Source organism: Ammospiza nelsoni, chromosome 1 (assembly GCF_027579445.1).
Source record: "Ammospiza nelsoni isolate bAmmNel1 chromosome 1, bAmmNel1.pri, whole genome shotgun sequence".
Classification (NCBI taxonomy): Eukaryota; Metazoa; Chordata; class Aves; order Passeriformes; family Passerellidae; genus Ammospiza; species Ammospiza nelsoni.
Genome location: NC_080633.1, coordinates 95868105 through 95889324, shown reverse-complemented (window position 1 = coordinate 95889324; position 21220 = coordinate 95868105). Strand labels below are relative to the sequence as shown.

The 21220-nt window shown below is 37.3% G+C and overlaps 1 protein-coding gene across 1 annotated transcript; it reads left to right on the top strand.

Moving 5' to 3' along the window:
• The first annotated feature begins 220 nt into the window (after positions 1-220).
• C1H18orf63 (chromosome 1 C18orf63 homolog) lies at positions 221-13990 on the top strand. Its single transcript, XM_059468655.1, has 13 exons — positions 221-354; positions 1010-1088; positions 2493-2549; positions 3847-3958; positions 4524-4565; positions 5499-5575; positions 7005-7114; positions 7748-7844; positions 7942-8027; positions 8594-8777; positions 10211-11287; positions 12277-12393; positions 13934-13990. The coding sequence occupies exons 1-13, from the start codon at positions 221-223 to the stop codon at positions 13988-13990; spliced, it is 2229 nt and encodes a 742-aa protein (XP_059324638.1).
• Positions 13991-21220: the final 7230 nt, after the last annotated feature.

The window sequence follows — 21220 nt, the reverse complement described above, 5'->3', positions numbered from 1 at the left end:
ATTATATTTTCAAGTATAATGCATTATATATACAAAAAGGATATTAAACTGTTTTAGCTGACCAGATTATGTTATATTTTCTCTATATTCTTAATCAAAAGAGAATTGATTATTCATTTACCTAATAACATATAAAGTTGTGTAAACAAACACCTGCCTTACAAAAAAAAAATTTTTTTTTAAGACCCAGCTGCTGCTTGGGGGCAATCAACAACATACCATGAATAGCACCAGACACCAGCTTCTGTTCTTTGTCAGTCTGCCTGAACTGCAAAAACTCTGTGCTGCTACAGTAACACTGAGTTCTCAGATACCAGAAACTGAGACAAGGAGTACACAGATAAAGACTTGCAGGTAAAGAGTTTGGAGGACTATTATTTCCAGAAGCTGCTAGTGGTTGTTATTCAAATATTTTATTAGCCATATTAGAATTAACTGTAATAAAATCAGCAAAATTCTTATCAGTGGCAAACAGTACAAAATTGTTTAAAATCGCCTTTTTTTTTTTCTTGGGCAGGTGACTTGCTTTCTCTTGGGGAACAAAAACAAAATTTCTATTATGTTTTAAATTTCACAGGCTAAAACTAAAAAATATGCAAATTAATATACTTCAAATTAATAAATTGATAAAATTAATCTGTGTTTACTTGCAAAGCTGGGATGCTTCATGTAGTTAAGTCTAAGTGAAAAGACTATTTGGAAAGCAGATGTAGACTCCTTAGCATTCACCAAGCATTATGTTATTCCCTTTAAAAGAAAGGGGAGAAATGAAAAATTCTGTCAAAAGGAACATTTTTGGAGAGCTCCATTTGTGTACCAAAGCCCTGTAATCTTTGTCTTAGACCACTGTGGGTCATCTAGAGCAAGTAACTTGGACTAATCCAATTTATTCTGCTGAACCAATGGAAACTGATTAAAAGTGGAATGTATTGTGTTTGCAAAAGGCAAGGAAAATAAATTTAAGCTGAGGAAATAACATTTTAAATTTCTTTCTCATCTTTTTTCATAGACAATTATTATTCCTGTATCAAGAGATCCTTTCTGCACCTGTTATGGGGACCCTGAATCAAATTTCGGTGGTGATGGCGGTCAGTATCACTGTGTAAATAATATCTGTAGTTACAGCCTGCTCTGCAGAGGAGCAGAGTGCACCTCACTCAAAAGAGAGAAGAAGCACTATGTTTTATTGAGGTAAAATAATAATTTGACAGAGTTTGATGGGTCTGGTGGAATTTAGCAAAGTTTTAACAGTGTTCTGACAAGGTTCAGGAAGTTTGATGCCAAGGTTTATCTTAATAATTACACATGGTGGAGCCATGAAAAGGAAATCTGAGTTAGAACGACTCAGAGACCGGAGGTGCAAAGGGTAAAGAGGGCCCTCGTGTGGAGACATGAGGTTCAGAGGGATCCCTTTTTGGAATTCCTTCTTGGAGCCTTTGTGTGGCTGTACCCAATCTTTGTCTCAGACTTGGTCAGCACTTCCTGCCTAATGGAATTATCCCTGCAGTGTTTATAGTATCTGAGTAGCTGCATGGATTATTAATTCTTCATGGCATGAATTCAGCATGCTTTCAGTCACTTACTGCAGATCACAGGTAAGGGGTCTCTTGACCTTTTGTAAGGAAGATTCTCTTAATTTCCAGTATGGAATCTCTAAACTTGAGAGGAGTCCCTGCTCAAACCTGCCATGCAGGCCAGCTGTCGTACAGTCTGGTGTTCAGGGAGTGCTCAGATTGAGCCTATCCTGATTTTAATATTTAAAGGGTGAAGTAATGGGCTCCTAATCAATGGTATAGGCAAGACGTGTGTTTGATTTAGTGCTGACAGCTCTTTCTGTACTTTGGTTATCTTGTACTTTCGGGTTTCGGCAACACCTTTTGAAATATTTTTCAAGACGCCTTCACTCCCTTGTAGATGAGCCAGGGACTTTCCAGCTGGCAAGTTCACCCCAAGGATGTGAGCCTTGTTGCTTCTTGGTCAGTCTGCACCAAAGTATGGCTAGGGGTCGATTGTATTTGTCACACATACATGTTTCTATAAGTGTTTTGTTTGAGGATCAAGGATAAGTAAAAATATTTCATTTAAAACAGGCTTCTCTCTTTGTTCATTAGTGGTGTAGGACAGCTTAAGTCCTTTATTTTTTTGATGAAGTGACCTTTTCAGATGGTGAACTAATCTGTGGGTTGAAATGGACTCAGTTGGTGAACTGGTACCCAGTTCACACGGGGAGAAGCAGGTGCAGAGTTCTGCAGCTTTGTTTTGGGCAGTCTTTGGCTCACTTGTCTTGCTTATGACTGTATCTTTAGCTAGAAATGGGATTACATTATGACAAATGCCTGAGTTTATTTTAGTTTTCTCCTTTAAAACACAGGATAAAGTGTCTGCTTAACTATTCCCTTGCATGGTTTTCAAAGGCAAAGTCACTGTTGTATCAGAATTTAATTTATGCTTACTACCAAAGCCTTGATATATTTTTTTATTGTTACTTTTAGATACCATTTTACGAGTCAGGAATATGTCAAGCCTATGTAGAGAGACACGGAGCTACTGTAAGTGCTGAAATATGAGACAGTTCTCTAGAGTGTTACACTTGTCTGCAATTGCTGTTGGCAGAGATAACCTCCCCTACTAAAGGGAGTTACTAAGGTCTGCCCCATAGACAAAGTGTGTCCTGTGAATGGGGGCATGGTAAATATGTTTTGTCAGACTCAATAGCCTTTAGAAGTTTGTGAGCAATACCTCCAGATTTCTCTGCTGCAGTGGCATCCTGCTCCTGCTCAGAGGCATTGGGGACTGACCTCAAGACAACGTTTGGGCCACAGACCTGCAGCTCCTGCTGGTGTCCTGCCCTTCATTCAGTGGGAATGTTCAAGCAGCTGAACTGTCTCCCCATTCACCTTTGGGTGTACCCAGTGTGCACAGGACAGTCTCAGGGAAACAAAACAAAAGCATAGAGAAGAAATAGAACCCCTGAGCTTAACAGATGATATATTTTTAGGCCATTGTGCATGTGATTTACAATCTTCTAGTATGCAACATCTATGGGGTTTATGAATGTACGTGTGGATGCACTAAAATTGGTGAGTCAGAAGACTGATTGTAACCAAAGCCAGTAGCTCTCATAATTCATTTGTGCAGCCAGCTGGGTGTATCTTCATTTGTTCCAAGAAGTGCAAATGCATATGCAGATTAGTAAGACATAGGCTGTTCAAATATGCTTACCTTACAGAACTGCTTCATGTCGATATGTGTGGGTGATCTGTCATTGTTAGGTTTCCCAACACCAAGCAGTTCCTTGCAGGATTCTTTAGAAACATCCCTCTGGAGGTGTATTACTTAACTCCTTTTAGCCTGCTGTAGTTAGTTTCTTGTCTAATGCTGATGGTCAAGAGAAAGCTCTTCAGGACAGGCAGGGAAGCAGAGCTGTTGGGTAAGCAAAGCTGCATTTATCTGCTGTGATTGCCAGAAAATGTCCTGGTGGTGACTCTGACAGCAGAAGAAATGTCAGCTTTGGATGTTGTGCCTATTGCCTGCAGGGAGTTGCATATCTAGTAAAGTACTCCAGAGGGTTCAGTTAATCTTTTCCCCAGGTCTATTATCTGCCCTGTGAAAGCATTCTAGGAACTGTTGTGCATCTCACGTTAATGAAATCCAAATGCCTACATCAAATACTGTGCTACCTTCCACTTGAAGCAAAGTAGATGAAAGATAAACATGTGTGGCACTTACTAGGATTTGGCTCCAAGATGAAGCAGCAGTATGTTTGCTAAAGTTTTGACTGAGGCCTTTAAAAAATCTGTTAAATTATTAAAAATGTATGTTTCTTTTTGTCAATGTTGTTGTTAGCTGGAAGCACCACAAACAGTTACTCCAGCCCTTCTCCAAACCTGTCTCTCCTACACACTTACAGCCAGGCTTGCACCCAGATGGAACAAGGCTGGTCACCTCTTGGTGCAAGGTATTTGACTCACTTGGGTCAGGGATCAAGCATTTAGTTTCCAGTTCTTTATTGTAGTATTTATTTTCCATCATTTAAATTCCATAATTATTTCATTCATTGTAATAAATTGTTTCATTCCTTTATCCTATTACTTTGTTTTCTTTATTTGCATTTTTGTTGTTTTGTTATCCAAGTTCAATGACAAAAGTTAATGTTCTGAATGGACATTCCATTCACCTTTTCATTTTCTTCCTTATCTTTGTGATGGATCAAATAATTATGTCAACTGAATGCAGCATACCACATGAAACCAAATATTATTGGAAGCAGAGTTAGGAGGAAAAAGTGGTGTACAGATTGCTGCCCACTAATATAGCTTTACCTATCTCTCTTTCTTATAGATGCTAATGAATCAGTGAAAAGTTAATTGATATAGGGGATTTTATCTCCTTAAAAGGAACACACTTTCAGCATTTGTGATAGACACAAATAAAGCTGTGTGATTTCTCCTTTTCTTTTTTTTCACATAAAGACTTTAGACATATGGTTTAGAAAATAATGTCTGTCTATTCTGTTTATTAAGGGAAAGACTTTTTGTCTCATTCAGGAAGGCAAAATGCTGTTGGTAAGTACAATATTCTGTTAATAGTAAAGTTGAGAGAGAAAGCTAAAGTTAAGCACTTTCATGCTGCCACAATCTTGGTATTACCAGCACAGGGTTTTTGGTTTTCATTCTGAAATAACTTCTGTCAAAACACACTTGGTGGCAGGTAATGTTCTGTCTGTAATAGCTGTCAGCTCAACTGAACCTTTGAAAAATCACTCACAAAGATAATTTTCATACTATTAATCTACAACCATAGACTGACATTTGTCATTTCAAAGTTATAATTATTGCAGTTAAATGCACTTGCCTTAAATTATGAGTCTTGCAAGTGGTATGAAAGTTCCATAATAATAGATAGGAAAATGGGGAATGGTGACTGTCCAGTATGTACTGTTTGCTGCTCACAAAAATGAAGTCACAAAGTATGCTGGTTAGCTATTGCAAAAATTAAATTAACTTTTATTCCAGTATAAAAGTTAAAGATTACATTTGGCAATATTGGAGCCTAAGTTTGTAGCAGAGATATGTGTTGAAGAACTCAGAGCTGAGTGAAACTTCTGGAGGTGTGTCCATAAATGCTTGCCTTGCTCAATCTTTGCTATTGACAGCTCCTGGATGGAAAATACTGTGCTGAATGACTCAGTGCAGCAAATGGTTATATGAACTACATTTGCTTTGTAAATGGGTGTTTTTTTGTCAAGGTTATGAGGATCAAGCACACAGTTGCACAGCCAGACTTGAGTTTCTGAGTTACTGTATGACACTAATTCATTATTATTTTTATTTTTCACAGTTAAAATGCACCTAATTTAATTTCTGTGCTGAGAAAGTCTAGCCTTTTGATTTTCAATGAGTAACAATTACCTTAAATAAATATTTGGGTTAGCTTTCTGCCTAAGAGATGAGCTGTAATTCAAAACAGGGCATTGTGCTTTCTTTTTTTAAATTTAGTTATAGACCTTAATGTGTCAGAGAGACAGCTTTGCATCAGCGTGGAGCCTTGCTCAATTCGGCTGCCACCCCCCGAGGTATAAGCCAGTTATATTTTCTATGACTGTGTTTGTTTTATTAATCTTAATCTTCTTTTCTGGTAGGTGACTTCCAGTTAGCATGATGGGGATAGAAGTGCTTATTTCTGATTGCATTGAGACATTAATTATATTCATTGACTATCTGCACAGGTTACAAAAGCATAACATCCATATTGTATCTGTGTTGATGCATTCTAGCAAGAGTTGTGAAACTGAGATTTGAGGCTGAGAGGGTTTTCAAAAAAGCAAACAAAATATAGCAGTGAAGTGTCTTTGTGATTCTAGATTTCCTTCTAGCAGTGTTTTCTAGAGAGATTTCAGTCACACTGTAGTACACAGACAGTTTTGAGTAACAATAGAGCAACTACAGGTGAGTTGTCAGCACCATGTTCAAGGTCCCTTTATATGCTTATTATGGAATCTACTTAATTTCTATGCAGCTTCCAAAATATTGGAGCAGCCAGGACTATGCTGCTTGTAAGTTCAATTTATACATTGTTTAAGAAATCATGGTTGTGGTTGAAAACTTGTTATCCTTTTTGACAGCCATGCCACCTGTGATGAGTGTATCCATACTCACCTGTGGTGATCTATCCATACATGTAGAGCATATTTGTCAGGCTTGCTAGTTTCTTCTAAAATAAATGTTTCTGATTCAAGCTCTTTTTTTGTTGAAATAGAAGAATAGTGTTTCTTATGAGACTGGCTTGGGACAGCATAAATATTAAAGCTATCTATAAGAAACCAGTTCCTCAATTATATAGACCAATGATGGAAAAGATCATTATATTTCTTTATTACCAGTTTGATCCTTTCAATACTTTTCTAAAACAGAAATGGACAGATTTTCTTCTCAGTGAATAAATGCAAACCCTCATAGATAATAGAAAGATAAAATGTTTCTGAAATCTCTGGTTTTGATTGTTCCATGGCAGTCAAATTCTGACATTGTGAACAAGTGTGGTTTTTTTTGACTTCTCAGAGGATGAAACTACACGTCCCATTAATTCTGTTCCTTGGACACTTGCACATGTTTAGGCAAAGTGACACACACAGTTACTAGAATGTCAAGCATAGGTATCTGATTTGAACTTTTTAAAAACATACACTGAAGTGAGACAGCTCTCAGTTTGAAAAATTCCTTCTATACTCTTATTAAACCATTTTGAATAAAGTTTTAATCTCACTCATTTCAATAAACTTTAAACCTTGTGCTTATATGGCTTGTGGAAGTGTAGGCTCTAACAAAAGATAGTGTGCAATTTGATGATGGGAATATCTTCTGAAATAATCAATCTGTGAGAGCTGATGAAAGAATAATAATATATCAAGCTTCAGTGTATTGTGATACACAATTATTTTTGAAATTTTTAAATTTGTACTGCTGTAGAATTATTTGCAAATAAATTTTCTTTTCTGTTTTAAGCTGGGAGATTTTGATATTTCAGCAAACACCATAAAGCTGTTTGACAGCAATGAAAACACAGTTATTCAGCAACATTCCATATTAAGTAACTGGTGCTATGTTTTGCCAAGGTAGGAATCTGTTCACATTTCAGCAGAAATAAACATTTCTCAGAATGTTTGCCCTACAAATTGTGAATTTGGTGCAAGTGATAAGAGCACTTCTGTTTTACAGTCTGTTTTAAAGTCAGGAATTTGTTGTTTTTATTATCTCATTGTTATGGAAAATAAGAAAAATTAATCAACAAATAAATTACACAGTTATATACTATTTTAGTTTTACTAATCTTTGGACTGTTTTTATGGTAAGCAAGAGCATCATTTTTTGAAATACAATTTTAGCAGAAAGTAAATTTAAAGAAAAAGTATTTCCATCTTTGCCATGAAATACCTCTATTTTTACCTAAGATTAAAAGAGAAGCAATGGTGATATTTGCTTTTGTTCTGCATTCACTGCTAGTGAGTGTTGAAGAGAAATGTCACTTGAACTTGTCACTTTATTCTTTACCATACTTCAGGAAATATTGCTATTGTTATGTCATAAACTTTTGAGCTAAAGGTATTAGTCCTCAAAATATAAACATAATCTCTAAACACTTTGAATGCCAAAAATAAGGTTTTTTTTTTTTCCCTAAAAAGGCCAGTATATTTTAAACTGTATTTTATGACACCCTTTCTAAGCATCCCATCTTTACCTGTGCACAGCATGAAAATGGGTCAGATCATAAACATCAGCCACATAATTCCTCCAGAATCTCCTTTCCGTTCATATAAGGATTTTCAGATGCACTGGAAGAGTCTGGTAAGAATCACACACAGTGCTTTCATTTTCTCCACCCTTTTTTGTTTGCCTATTGAGTATGTCCTTGTAATACCTGTTTTTATTTGTTTTATCTAAGTATGGATATATTCTTCCTGAGGATCTTGAAGAGACAAAAACATACTTGAGTGTTTACTTCAAACCAATAGGGGAAAGGTTCTTCACGTATCCTTTCAGAATATATTTGTCACATTTCCTCTCCTACACTTCTAGCAAAGCTCTGCTTTTCATTTTTGAGTGTGCCACGCTTCCTTCTTTCATAATTTCACAGTAGTCAGTAGAGAGGTGTTTTAATAGAGAAATTGAAACAAAATGTTTAGTCAAGTCCCTGTCCCAGTATTGAATAATAGGAAGTCAAATAGAACAATTTGCTTCACGGCTTCCAATGTGGTAATGCTACTTTAAATGTGATGTAAAAGAAAGTGTGTAAAAGAAAATTAAATTGTGTAAAAATGTGGCCAACAAAGATTGCTTTTAAAGAGATTTTTCTTGCCAGGAAACACTAGACTAAGGGTTAGTTATATTGAGTAATCTTTGCCGTTATAGGTTAGTGTGGTAGAATTGTGCTAGAGTCCTGTAACTTTATAAACTTCAGGCCCTTAAGGAATTAAGTGCTTTTCTCACCATTTTAAAGAACATTTCGGCAAACTCATGTTTTCTTCTCAACAAAGATGATTAATAATTATAGAAATGTAAAGAAACTTGTTATGTATCCCTGAACACTTATTCAGGTACCCTTTAAGTTGCATCCGAAGTCAGCCAGTGCAGTACTTCCCCAGAACAGATGCAGAAGGTGTAATGAACTCTTTTCTTTCTGACATGAAGAGCAATTTTTCACAGCTGTGTGGATTTCCAGTAAAGATGACAAGTAAAGCACTTTATGCTACAAAGGAACTCTCCAAGGCTTCAGTGCATGTAAGGCTTTCTTTCTAAATGTATTAATGGCACATATTTTTCATTGTATGAAGTGATCTTGATCATAGTCAGAGCACAGAGCATATAACTATGCTTTTCACAACAAACTATCAGTCCTGTAAAACTTTTAATTACCATGTAAGTAAAAGCAAAAGCTACAGCATTTGCCATTGTAAAGTTGTTACTAACATTATAATACCTTACAATATTATACATTACAATGTGTAATACAAATACATTAGAAAATGGACTTGGTGTTAATTGCAATTCTGTAGATTTTTTTTTTACATATCCAGAACTGTCTCAAATCTCTACCATAATAAAAAAAGACAGTAATAACAAAAATAATAACAGTAACAGCATTACAATTGTTGCTGTTACAAGAGCATGTAATGACAGGACAAGGAGGAATGGCTTTAAACTGACAGTGGGTAGATTTAGATTAGATATTAGGAAGAAATTTTTGCAGTGAGCAAGGTGAGGCACTGGAACAGGTTGCCCAAAGATGTGGATTCTCCATCTCTGGAAGTGTTTGAGGCCAGGCTGGATGGGGCTTTGAGCAACCTAGTCTGGTCAAAGTTGTCTATGCCCATGGCAGTGGGGCTGGAACTAGATGATCTGTCAGATCCCTTCCAACCCAAACCATGATTCATGGTTCTATTATTATTATTACTAGCAGTAGTAGTAATATTACAATTTATTTAAAAATAAAAAGAGACTGTGTGGACATAAGCATTTTTAAACACTGAAGCTGTAAGGTTTACTCTATGTCTGGTGATATAAAGGAGGCAAGTAATCAAAACTCCTATATTATTTGAGGTTGTGATGAAGGCTAAGGCTCAAATTTCTTTGGTAGTAGTGTGTTAAAGAAGAAATGAATTAATTAATTCTGAACAAATAATAGTGACAGAAGTTGCAGAGGTTCTAAAATACTATAATCCTCTTCCAGAAAGCAGTTTCTGTTTATGTCTCTCCAGTGATCAAAGCTAGAATGGGTCCTCTGTGTCATCTGCAGTTTTCATAGACATCCAAACTGTCTTTTGCTCAGAATACAGATGCTCTTAGAAGTCTTAAGAGATGAGGAGCCCTGTCAGTCAAATCCTCTGCAGAACCCTCAAAAGGGGTAGACATTATCCAGCTGGAAAGCACTAAATCAAGATAATTACTGTAATTTAAGTCTCTCTTTCTGAGAAATATGATATTCTAGCATAGATTGTAAACAAAGAACTCGGGGAGGATAAAAAAAACCCCTTAATTTATAGTGACAACTAGGTATTGTTTTAAAATATAGTCATTCTAATCCAAACCACAAAATTGTATTCTTATATATTGTGATGTGTATTAGGTTAATGCCATATAGTGGATGCATTAGGTGGCACTATCAGATCGTTAAATCCAGGTTATTCAATTTAGCAGCTCTTGATGTGTTGCAGGAAATAAAAACTCAGCATACGAAATTGGACGGTGAGATGGTTTGTGTAGTATCTCTAACGGAGGCTCCTCCAAGAAAACCTACTTTGCCTGGAATTCCTTCACGGTGCAGTACGGAAAAGAGCCACTGGATGGAGCGTTTGGTCAAAGAGCCAGGAGCGCACAGTTTTCCGAGTAGCAGTGAGAGTCCAGGAGGGGTTAGCATTGGAGCCACAGATAAATCAACGAGCAATAAGCAAATACCAGGCGTACTAGAGTTACCTGCTGCAAAATCTTTAGGAACACCTGTAAACTCAGCCTTTGAATCCACTCTCCCAAAAGTCAGCAAAATTATACCAATTTTCAAAGGAAAGTTGATGCAAATGAATGGAAGGATCACAAATCAAACAGATAGGAAGAAAAAGGAAAGTGCTGGAAGGCATTCACCAATGAAAAGTGTAGGTGTTTCATCTTCTATGCTGTCTGTGCACAAATCCAGTATAACTCAGGTTTTCAAACACATTCAAAATATGCCAGTCAAAACTCCTACAGACAGCAACGTGCTTCAGGTAAAGAACATGAAGACACACACAAAACATGGTGCACCCTTATTCCTATGGAAAACCCAGTCTAGTGGACAAATGGCTGACTCTGATTTTTCTGAAAGCTCAGCTTCACGTGGGAGTCCAAGTGAAGTCGATCACAAAAAGACAAATTCTCCATTCTTTCTTAAGAATGCTGGGCCAGTGCTTCAGAAATCAAACACCAGTCCATGTCTGAATACACATGAATCTTCTACTTCCAGTGCAAGAAAGGGGGAAAAGTTTACAAGTCAAAATCCTACTCAATTTCTTGAGAAACAACACCAGTCAACGGAAGTGCATTTGCAGATTTGTAAATTAGACAGTGAAATGACAAATTCCAGTTTGTCACTGCAACAAACAAAGAGATCAAATAAAGGAGCTGGGTTAAATATTCATGAATCTGTCTTCAAAGATACAGTATGCGTGGCCAAAAGTGAAGAAAACAAAGCAGCATGCCACTCTAAGGACTGTGCTGCTGAGACAACCAGTCACCCTTCCAAACCTAACTTTGAGCAGGTAGAGTAAAGAGCAGGGCTCATTCTCACTGCTTCTCACAAATTCAAAAACAACTTTAAGCAATAAAGAGCGTGACTTCCATCATGTTTTACCATCATTCTCAATACAGTTTTCTAAAATTCTACCATAGAACTTCATGTTTTCAGCCACTGCTGCTTTTGTTTTTCTGAAAGGGAAGATGATTTACTGGTTTTTTGTGGAATAAACACTTCTTTAATTTGAGACTTTTATGATGGTGTAATTAGTTTTCCTTTGTTTTAGACAGCTTATCCAGGTCTGTGTGAGGTTAACATGGTGACATTTTTTTGATGTTCAGTCTCTCTCCACATAAAGCCATATTAATGGAATAATTCCTTTCTCATGGAAGGAATCTCAAACCTCATCAATTGTGTAGTGCTGACAGCAGTTGTGTGTAAGGCATTGTGCTGTTAGACAAACATGGAAGTTTTGTAAATACAAGTTTAATTACAGTTTCATGAAAAGCACAAGTTGCAACAGGAAAAAAATCCCACTGGACATGAGGAAAAAATCCTCAGTGTGAGCACAGCTTGTCAGCTACCAGAACAAGTTGCAGAGGGAGATTTTTGGGTTTGTTAGTCTTCCATATTCTCAGAACTTGACTGAATGGGACCCAAACCAAGATGATCTGTCTTTGAAGTTAGCTTTATTTTGGGTAAAAGTTATTATTAGGTGACATCTAGAAGTACTTTACTACCTAATTTTTCTGTACTTCTCCCTGCATTTTAATTAAATAAATTGTTGAGCTGATTTCAGTGCAATTTTTATAAGGATGATATTCCATATATTGGGTGCATGGATGAAATGTCTTGGGCTTATCACGTTTTTCATCTATACAATGTAATTTGGTGGGTTAGCTCTGTGTGATGAGGGCACCTTTTGAAAAAGCAGGTAATTTTACAAGTTAGAGATCTTGTTCAAAATGTTGTTGGGTGTTTTTCTAATGAAGGTATAAACTTCTGTGCTTTTAGGTGATTACAGGGAACAAGTATCTGACATGTGAAACCCTGACCTCAAAACCAACTTTGCCAGTCAAGGAGAGCAACATGGAAGGATCTGTAAAGAAAAGTTGTGCCAGAAGAAGACAGGTAAACCCACACACACACATACACTCCTTAATCCTGTCCAGAAGGATGTGAATAAAGAGACAAAAAAATATTTAAACATTTTTAGTATGTTCCAATTAAAATGGGCAGGCTAAGAAATCTTACTGACCTGTCTGGATGAAATTAACCTTAACCCAGATAAAGGTATCCGGGGTATGATGCTGTCACTTGAAGAGTTCATTTCAAATGTTTGTCTCCAGCAAAAGATGCTGCTGAAATGTTTAATGATGTTACTGTTTCTGAAGCAGATTTTCTGATTCTACAGAAAAGTCCTATCCTGCCCAATATAACTCTGGGCATTCTCAGTGGCTTTGTGAGATTTTCATCTTAAGGACTTGAATTTAGCAACGTTCTGTAGAAATGACTTTTTGTTTTGTTATGCTTTTAAAGCCAAGTACAAGGCAATTCTGGATGTTTTAACTGTAATTAAAGGAACACAGTCTGTGCAGATCAGAAAAGGCCAGTGCAGCAACCCTAGGGGCCTGCTGCAGGAACACACTCACACCCCAGAGCTGGAGCTGCTGCAGGGAAAAGAGGAGTCTGTGTGGGAAGCGCCAGCCCAGCTGCTCTGTGCTGGCCCCATCCAAGTGCAGCTGGGAAAGGCCCTTCCACAGGGCCACAACCAAGGCAGTGCTTACAGGGCCAGCACTGCAGTGCTACAGCAGTAGAGTCACTCTCACAAAGAGAAAAAGACCAGCAACTTAAAAAAGCTGTTTATAGAAATAACAACCCCAGGGGTCTGGGTATTGAGGGGAGACTTTCACCACAATATGAAATAGAGTCCTTTGCCTGCTGCTGGGAATGGCTCAGACACACTAGGGTTTGTGAGTATGGGAAGCTTGTAACTGCTCTGGCAGCACTGTTGGAATGGGGAAGGGGCACTGCCCTGTCCTAGTCAGGAGTCACAAGTGCCCCATGCACTCCTCACTCTCCAGGCAGGCTGAGAGTAGCACAGGTACCTGGCTGAGCCCTGCAAGCTGCTTTTGGGAAGTGTCAGGAACACAGCAAGTGCTCACTGGCGCCGCAGTGCTGCCACTGCTGGACTCAAGAGAGGTGGATGCACAACTGTCAGGAAGTTTCATTGGTATGTCAGGAATAGGAAAGAGACTTATCTGTTAATTGGCATCGGAATGGACTCTCTGATGCTCATTAGGCAGATTCCTCCTGTCCCCAGATTAAAATATGATGGTGCTAATTTGGGACGCTGGTAAACACATCTCTGAAGAATCAGCCTTTGTCATTACTGATCATCAGAAATGATAGCTGGTTTTGAAAGTCATGGTTATCAGCATGTAAAGGCTATTTTCAAAGTAGCTGTGGTCCTAATTATTTAGCCATTGTACTTATAAACATACTTCAAGTTATTTATACTGGAAAACAGAAACTTTTAATAATTACTTCTTACTCAACTAAGCATTTCACTCAGAAACAGTTTTTTTAGTTGAACTTTTAGCTTAGTTTTGCTGCTTCATTTGCTTTATTGGCTTTTGCCCTTTTCTGTTTTTCTTGTTTTTATAAGCAGAAAGAAGAAGGTTATTCAAAGTTAAAGAGAGCCAAAAGAAGTAAAACTTCTACTTAAGGTGTTCTGGAGCATTGAAAGAAAACTCTGGGTACGTTTATTAGAAATTTAAAATATTTTCTTTTATTAAAATAATATCATGTCTGTAATAGTTCCTGTACTTTTGGATCGTGATGATATCAGTTGTCTAGAAAAGAATCACTTTAGTATAGAAATGGCTTCTAGAGCAAACTGATGAGGTAACTGAGGCAACTAAATTGCAAAGAAAGCAATTGTACTTTTTTGTGAAACAAGCAATGTTAAAAAAAAGGGCATTTTGTACTTACTAGAACTTAGAGATCGACATAAATTTGTATTTTGAGTGGCTCATTTTTCTCTCTGTCTAAAATAAGCCTGATTTTTGTGCTTCAAAGCTTCCCTTGAATCTGAGCTGAAGTTAAAACCAAAAACCATTCAAGTGGAGCTATATATATTATTTGATATCACTACAAGAAATGTGGCTAAATGCTCTTGTGTTAGAGATTAGATCTTGCTGAGATCTAATCACAGGACAAAATTGTCTGTCGTAAAAACGGAATAAATTTAGTTTTGTGACAAGATATTTCAACCCACATTGTGGGTGGTTGTCAGTAATAGTCTTGCAGGATAAAACAAGTTTGTCCTTTGAACAATCCTTTCAATATCAAGAATACAGCATTAGGATATATATAAGGAGCTCACCAGGTTTAAGGACTGAATGCCTATCACAAGTTATCAATAGTAAAAGGTACAGGAAAGAACAGACAATACAGTTTGCTGTTTCAGAGATAAATGGAAGTATATTTATTCAGATTGAAATACTGATGGAAGCAAGATGATCATACAGACAGAGCAGCACAAAAAATGTATATTATACAAAGCAAATAGAAAGACAAAGCAATAAACTTACAAAATGTAAACTGTACATCTTTTAACCTGGCTTTTAGCTTCAATGGAAATGATTACAGGTGGCCAAATGTGCATTTTGTCTCAGAGATACACTTGATGTCCTTCCTTTCCTTATTGGGATATATTTCCTCCAGTGAACAATTATATCAGTTGTCTGCTTTTCCTAAAGAAAGTCTCTGGTATGGGTGGAAGCTTTTCATCTCTGGCCTTCACACTTTAGTATTCAGCATAGTCCATCCCTGGGTTTAGCATTTAATCTCTCCTGCTTCAAGCCAGGCAGTTCAGGCTTGGTCCTTCTTCAGAGGTGATCTGTTCTAGTGATCAGCACCACTCATAGCCACAGGTCCAAAGTCTGTGGCTTTCACTGAGGATTGATGAGTAAAAGTAGTGTATCTTTTGTGAATGGTCAGAACTTTACTTTTTTTTACTCTGATACTCTGATTTTTTTTCTTATTTCTGAGTTAAATGCCACAGCATCAAGTTGATCATGGTAGATAATGCTTAAAGCCTTGAGAGAAAACAGTGTTTTCCATACAGTGTTTAAAATATGATTTCCAAGAATCCCACTGGTAAGGGGTCTTCATTGGTGTTGATGATTTAAAAAGAAAACTAGAGCTAAAACAACTTCTGCTGTTGGACTCTTGCCTACAGTTTTGATTCTGAAAAGCTGGGCTCTAAATTCCTACATTATGTATTACTACACATGCATTCAGAGTGCATGTTTTCATTTGAACACTTGGGAATTACTTGTGAGTTTTCCAATTTACTGTGTAGCAAGATTTATGTGTGAGAAGTCCTTACACTGGAATTCAGTGATGTAGTCAGCAGGCAGGACTTTGTTCTATAATTCATAACCAAAAAACCCCCCATTTTTTACAATTATTTTGCAAAAAGGGTTAGTTTTTATCACTCATGTGCCAAGTTGCACAGCCTCTTGACTTGTCCAGGAAATCACAGCATAACCCTAGATTTTTTTCTATGTTTTTGTTAGAGTGTGTTAGTAAAGCAATGCGAGAGAAGTATTTAACATTTTAAGGAGCTGAACATTTGATTCCAATACTAACAGTCTCCATGCTTAGTTCTTTATTAATAAAAGTCACCCTATCATTTTCAAGGTCACAAACAACTGTGAAAGGGAAATTTGTTTTTTAAGACAAATCAGAAGAGCAGAGCTTCCAAAGCACAGCACCTACTGCTACAGAAAGATGTTTTTAAAGAAACATTAGCAGCATTGCAATTGTTGGTGGAAAAACAGTCATATTAAAAATGTCAACTTTGAGACTTCCAAACTTTTTTCCACTGATCTGCAAAACTCTCTCTGTTGTTCTGCTCCTGTGTTGCAGTGAGTGAGATACTACTGACCTTTGGTTTCAGTTGCCAGATTTCATTTAGCAAGCGGGAAGATACAAATTCATCACAGACAATAACAATAACAGGATTTCACCTGAAAGTATTTGCTGCTATTATTGTTAGGATGTTGTGTGAATATAATAGTAAGGTAGGAGGTCCACACCACTGGAATTATATAAAAAGTTTTCAGCAGCTTTGGGCTGAGATCTATTGTACTGTTTCTTCTAAAAGGTGCATCCCTCAAGCCAATGTTTAGGAATTTATCTTGTAATCTGAAGGCTATTCTACAGAAATTTCCACAAAGCCATCTTTCAAATGTTTTCTTCATGTGAAATAGTAGGCTAAAATAATATCTTTCCTGTGCTGGAAAATACTTGTTTTCATTTAAAAAAAGATTCTGAAAATGTTCAAGCTTTCAATGAGAAAGCAATTTCTTTTATGATGGGGGAAATATCCTAATCAAATCTAGTAGCAGAAATAACCTTTGGACTGTGTATATCAGTAGATACCTCATTGTTGGTACCTCAGTATCCAAAAAAAAGTTGCTATTGTAATATTTTTTTCTGTTATCCTGTCCATTTTCCATTTCTATGGGATTGATTCGAGTTAGTACTTAATTTGTTGCGTGGTTGGCCATTTAGAAATGCTAAAGAATGGTATCTTAAGATTCCATCTCTGACTTTCTTGTAGAGCTAAGAATGTGGTTACCTGCCTGACCTCAGCCAAAGGTTGAGAAGGTGTAAATAGACTTCTGTAACAGAAGTTCCTTCTCCCAACACCACAACTGACTGTGATATTTTGAGGGCTTTAAAGTTAAAAAGCCAAGATCTAAGAGAAAGGATAAATATCCTTTGTACATATAAGTGCGTAATACCACATATTTATGATGGAGAGAATTCTTTCTTGTTCTGTATAAAAATGCAGACATTTAATTTGAATGCCTTGAACCCAAACTGTGTAAACAGAATGCAAACACAGATGTGGGATTACAGCAATATTTTCTTCCTTCATATTGGCCGTAGGGTTCTCATTTGTCTTTTGTTTTCTTCTGTGATGTAAACTTTTTCTATGTTTTCCTCCATTCAGGTTCACAAGAGGTCAGTAACATACTTGAGGATCTCTGAACTTTGTATTTTGCTGTTTGTCATTGGTAGCTGTTTCTGGAAGAAGATTTGAGGGTTAAATACAGTCAAGTGAATCCGTGTATCATCAACTTTTCAGACAGTTCAGGTTAATAAGCCCCTAATGCATTTGAAAATTTGACTAAATTGTTTAGCTTTTTAATCCCATTTTGTATGTCCTGCTATTGCTTACACAGTTAATCATTCTTCCAAATTATATTGTTGTTTCTAGTTGGGTTTTTTAAGATAAAATATTTAATTCTTTGTTACAGTGTCTGGGCCAGTTTGATTCATCAGTAAAACATTCCCAAATAAGTTTTCCTTGTCAAGTCAAATGATTGAAAAATAAACAATTTTATTCCTACAGGAATAATTTAAAGGCTGGATTTGACTCAAGCTTCATTATTTTTTGTTGTATTTCTTGATGATTTTTCAGATATGGAACTGCTCTGTAAATGATGTTTTTAAGTTTAATTGACAACCCCATTCTTCAGGAGTCCATAGAGAACCTGTAGTTGCTCTTTGAGAAAGAAATTTATTGCTGTTATGTGACTTCAGTGACCTACTTCAGCCTTATATACACATATATGAGATTGTTGCCTCATAATCACTGCTGTGAAATGAATATTTTTAAGTTACCTGGAAAATAAGTATCAAATGTCACACTAGTTTCTAAACTCAAATCTCACAGAACTGTAATTTAACTCTCGTTTTGGACATGCATTTGCAAATCTTTTTTTCTAAAGGGCTTGATACAATGGAACTTTATGCCCTTTATGAAACTTTTTTTTTTTAGGTTTATGTTGCAATAGTTGTATTTCTCTTCACTTCATTTTTCCAAGCTGGATTTTGTCCTACTACTGTGAAAATATATGTTTTGTTTTGTTTCTAACTTGAATGGTGACTGTCGACATAGCTCTAATTTCATGGTGCCAGTGTTTAAAAGGAAGTGAGCTTTTCAGCAACATGTCATTCTCTCATACATAGTACAAAAAAAAACCCCCAAAACTGAAGCCAAGACAAATAATAAAAGAAGTTAGTAAAATGTGCTCAGCAAGAAATCAAAGTATATTCACCTTTTGTCTGGAAGCTGGTATACAAGGCTACTTTTCAAATGCTGTGGTTTAGTTACCTTTCATAGGTTTGACTATATGTAACTGATCTTTCTCCTGTCTTACAGGGAAAAGCCTGTAGATTAGTTGCATTTCTGCCATGCTATATAAACTGGGGCTTTGCCTGATCTGCTTCCTATTGTTGCTTCTAAAATGCTGCTTGTTGCCAACGTTTGTCTTCTATTATCACAGAAGTAATTTTGCACTATTTTTGCATTTTCAAATATTGACATCATTTTGAGTTATCTGTTATAAAACTGAAAATACAGAAAAATTTATTTACCTCAGCTCCAATGTGTTCCATTTAAATAAACTGTTGAGTTACTCCTCTGTGCTAAATTGCCAGCTACTCCCTGGTCTAAACTGTGGGGAAGAACCCTGTTACTCCACCCACCCACTCTTTGTAAGTGCATGGGAAGGTGTTGATAGCAAGTGGCACCACACAGGGTGCAGGAGTGGTGGTGATGGAAATGCCACTCGTGGGAAGGAGGGATTCGTGCTGGGAGTGCCTTGGGAGGATTTGGTGATGCTGAAGGGACCTTGCTGCTGCCTTGCTCTTCGCTGTTTATGTGTAAGAGCCCACCTCAGTTTCTGCTTTTAATCAGTTCTCACTGACTGAGCAGAACACCCTCACTTCTGGCAGGTGCCAGAACCTGTCAAAGCACAGGAGCCCTCAACATCCTGGAGCTTCCACATGTGATGTCTGCCGGCTTGGTTTCTCAAGATTAAAGAAACAGACTACTCCACAGGTCCCAAAATATATAAATGTACATAGGAACAGGTGAAAATATAAAAGGTTAAAACAATTCCCAGGTGTGAGAAGCTGGTGAAGAGGTGAGCTGGCAAAATTATCACTTGCCCACTTGACATCTGATGGGTTTTATTGTGTTTTATAGCTTTGCCATCAGTTCTCAAATCATCTGATTCTATATCTAAGTTGATTCAGATTTACATTTGCCAAAGCTTTCTTTGGCCTCTGTATTAGAGGATTCAGCAAATATTTGTTGAGTTGCAGTACACACGATGAGTTCACAATATTTAGTAAATACGCATTTCCAGAGAGTGATCTTTCCTCACGTGTGTTCCTGTGCTGACACTGTTCTTATCCTCCCTCGTCCTCACAGATGTAAACCAGAGGGAATTTTTATGTACTTTAAATTGGCGTACGCTCAAGCCCTCTGTCAAATCTCAATTTAAAAGTTTACAGATTATTTTATAGGTATTTATAACTACAGGGAAGCTTGCTGTTAAGTTCCTTTGGTGCCAGCTGCATGCCAGCATCATACAGCTTGTGGTTCAAACCAGATGGTTTAAAAATAGTCAGATGAAGATCTCTGGAAGTATTATGCCACTGTATCACAAAGTTACTCAGCAAACACAGCACTTTAAGAACTTTGGGCTGAATGTTTTGTTGCACCAACCTGCTCATCCTACCTTCATGGAGAACCAGATACTGAAGAATAGTGGCATCTCCTCAACTTGTTCAGGAAAACATCTTCTCCCAGCCCTGAAAACTACACAGTATTCTTCTGTCTCTTGGCAAATCTCTGTGATTCTGTTGACCCATGCACAGCACAGAGCAGCAGCTCAACCTCTCAAAAATTTGCAGCCAGGATGAGCAAGTCTGTTTTCCCTCGGATCTGTGCAGAACTTGATGCAAGCACTGTACATCTTATCCCCCAGGGTAGTGCTACAATCTGGAACAAGGCAGTCCAACTTTGCTGGAAAATATGTGAGAACTGTTTTCAAAGAGCTTACAGATCCACCAGGAACTCACATGGCTTCTTGTAACCATTTTTTATTGTTCAAGACAATGACAACAAATTTCTTATTTAACCCAGTACGTAAAAGGGATTTAAGCTTGTTCCAGTGGGAGAAGTTCAAAAGTATTGAAGGCTAATATGTCTGATCTTCTTGCAGGAAGCTCTTTGCCTGGGATTAAATAATCACTTTCAGAGAGACACTTCTGTTCCTGTTGACACTGGTGTTAGCAGCTAAATATGTGTGTATATTTATATATAAACACACACATATATCTGTATGTATTAGAGCACATGTGTGAACAGGCACATGCATACATATGGCTGTGCTTCATTAGAGATGTTTAAAAAATATGCTGAGTGTGTGTCATGTGAAAAATGTTATTCTAGTACAGATGGTTCAGGTTGGGCAGCAGCATTGGGAAGTTCCCTGTTGCCAAGTACCAGGGGGTGGTGCAAGAGGGATAATTTTCATCTTGTTTCCCTGATTCCCCTGTCCATAATACAAAATTCGATTTGCAATGACAGGAGTGGCTGCCAAAGCTTAGCTGGTTTTAACCGTACTGGGCTTAATTAAATACTATTAAACCATCAACTGCTATCTAAATAAATCAACAGCAGGAGAATGTGCTGGTAGCTGCAGATTGCAGAATGGTTATGGCATGAAATCTTGGTTGATGCCAACACAGTAGTGAAGGTAAAACTTTGGCTCTCCTCTGTGTGCCAGGACCCACCTGTTCCAACACTGGTCTGAGCACTGCAGGTGCCTGGGAGTTGAGAGTGGTCACCTGGCTGGGTGACCCAAAGCTGAACTTTACCATAAATAAGCACAAAGCATGTTGCTACATGCTTCTTAATTTCCACAGTCCAATAAAATGCATTTCCCCTAATTTGCATAGTATCACAGCACAGATTTTGGCAAGAAGGAACATTTGTCTTGCAAAGCAGTTGGCCACCTGTCTCAGTGCAGCCAGTGAGTACCAGGGGATGGTGACCAGCAGGTTGAGGGAGGGGATTTTC

Coding starts and splice junctions, on each gene's coding strand:
- C1H18orf63 (XM_059468655.1), top strand. CDS start 221: ATGAATAGCACCAGACACCAGCTTCTGTTCTTTGTCAGTCTGCCTGAA. Junction 4,566..5,498: donor AGGAAGGCAAAATGCTGTTG/GTAAGTACAATA, acceptor TTTTAAATTTAG/TTATAGACCTTAATGTGTCA. Junction 8,028..8,593: donor ATAGGGGAAAGGTTCTTCAC/GTATCCTTTCAG, acceptor ACACTTATTCAG/GTACCCTTTAAGTTGCATCC.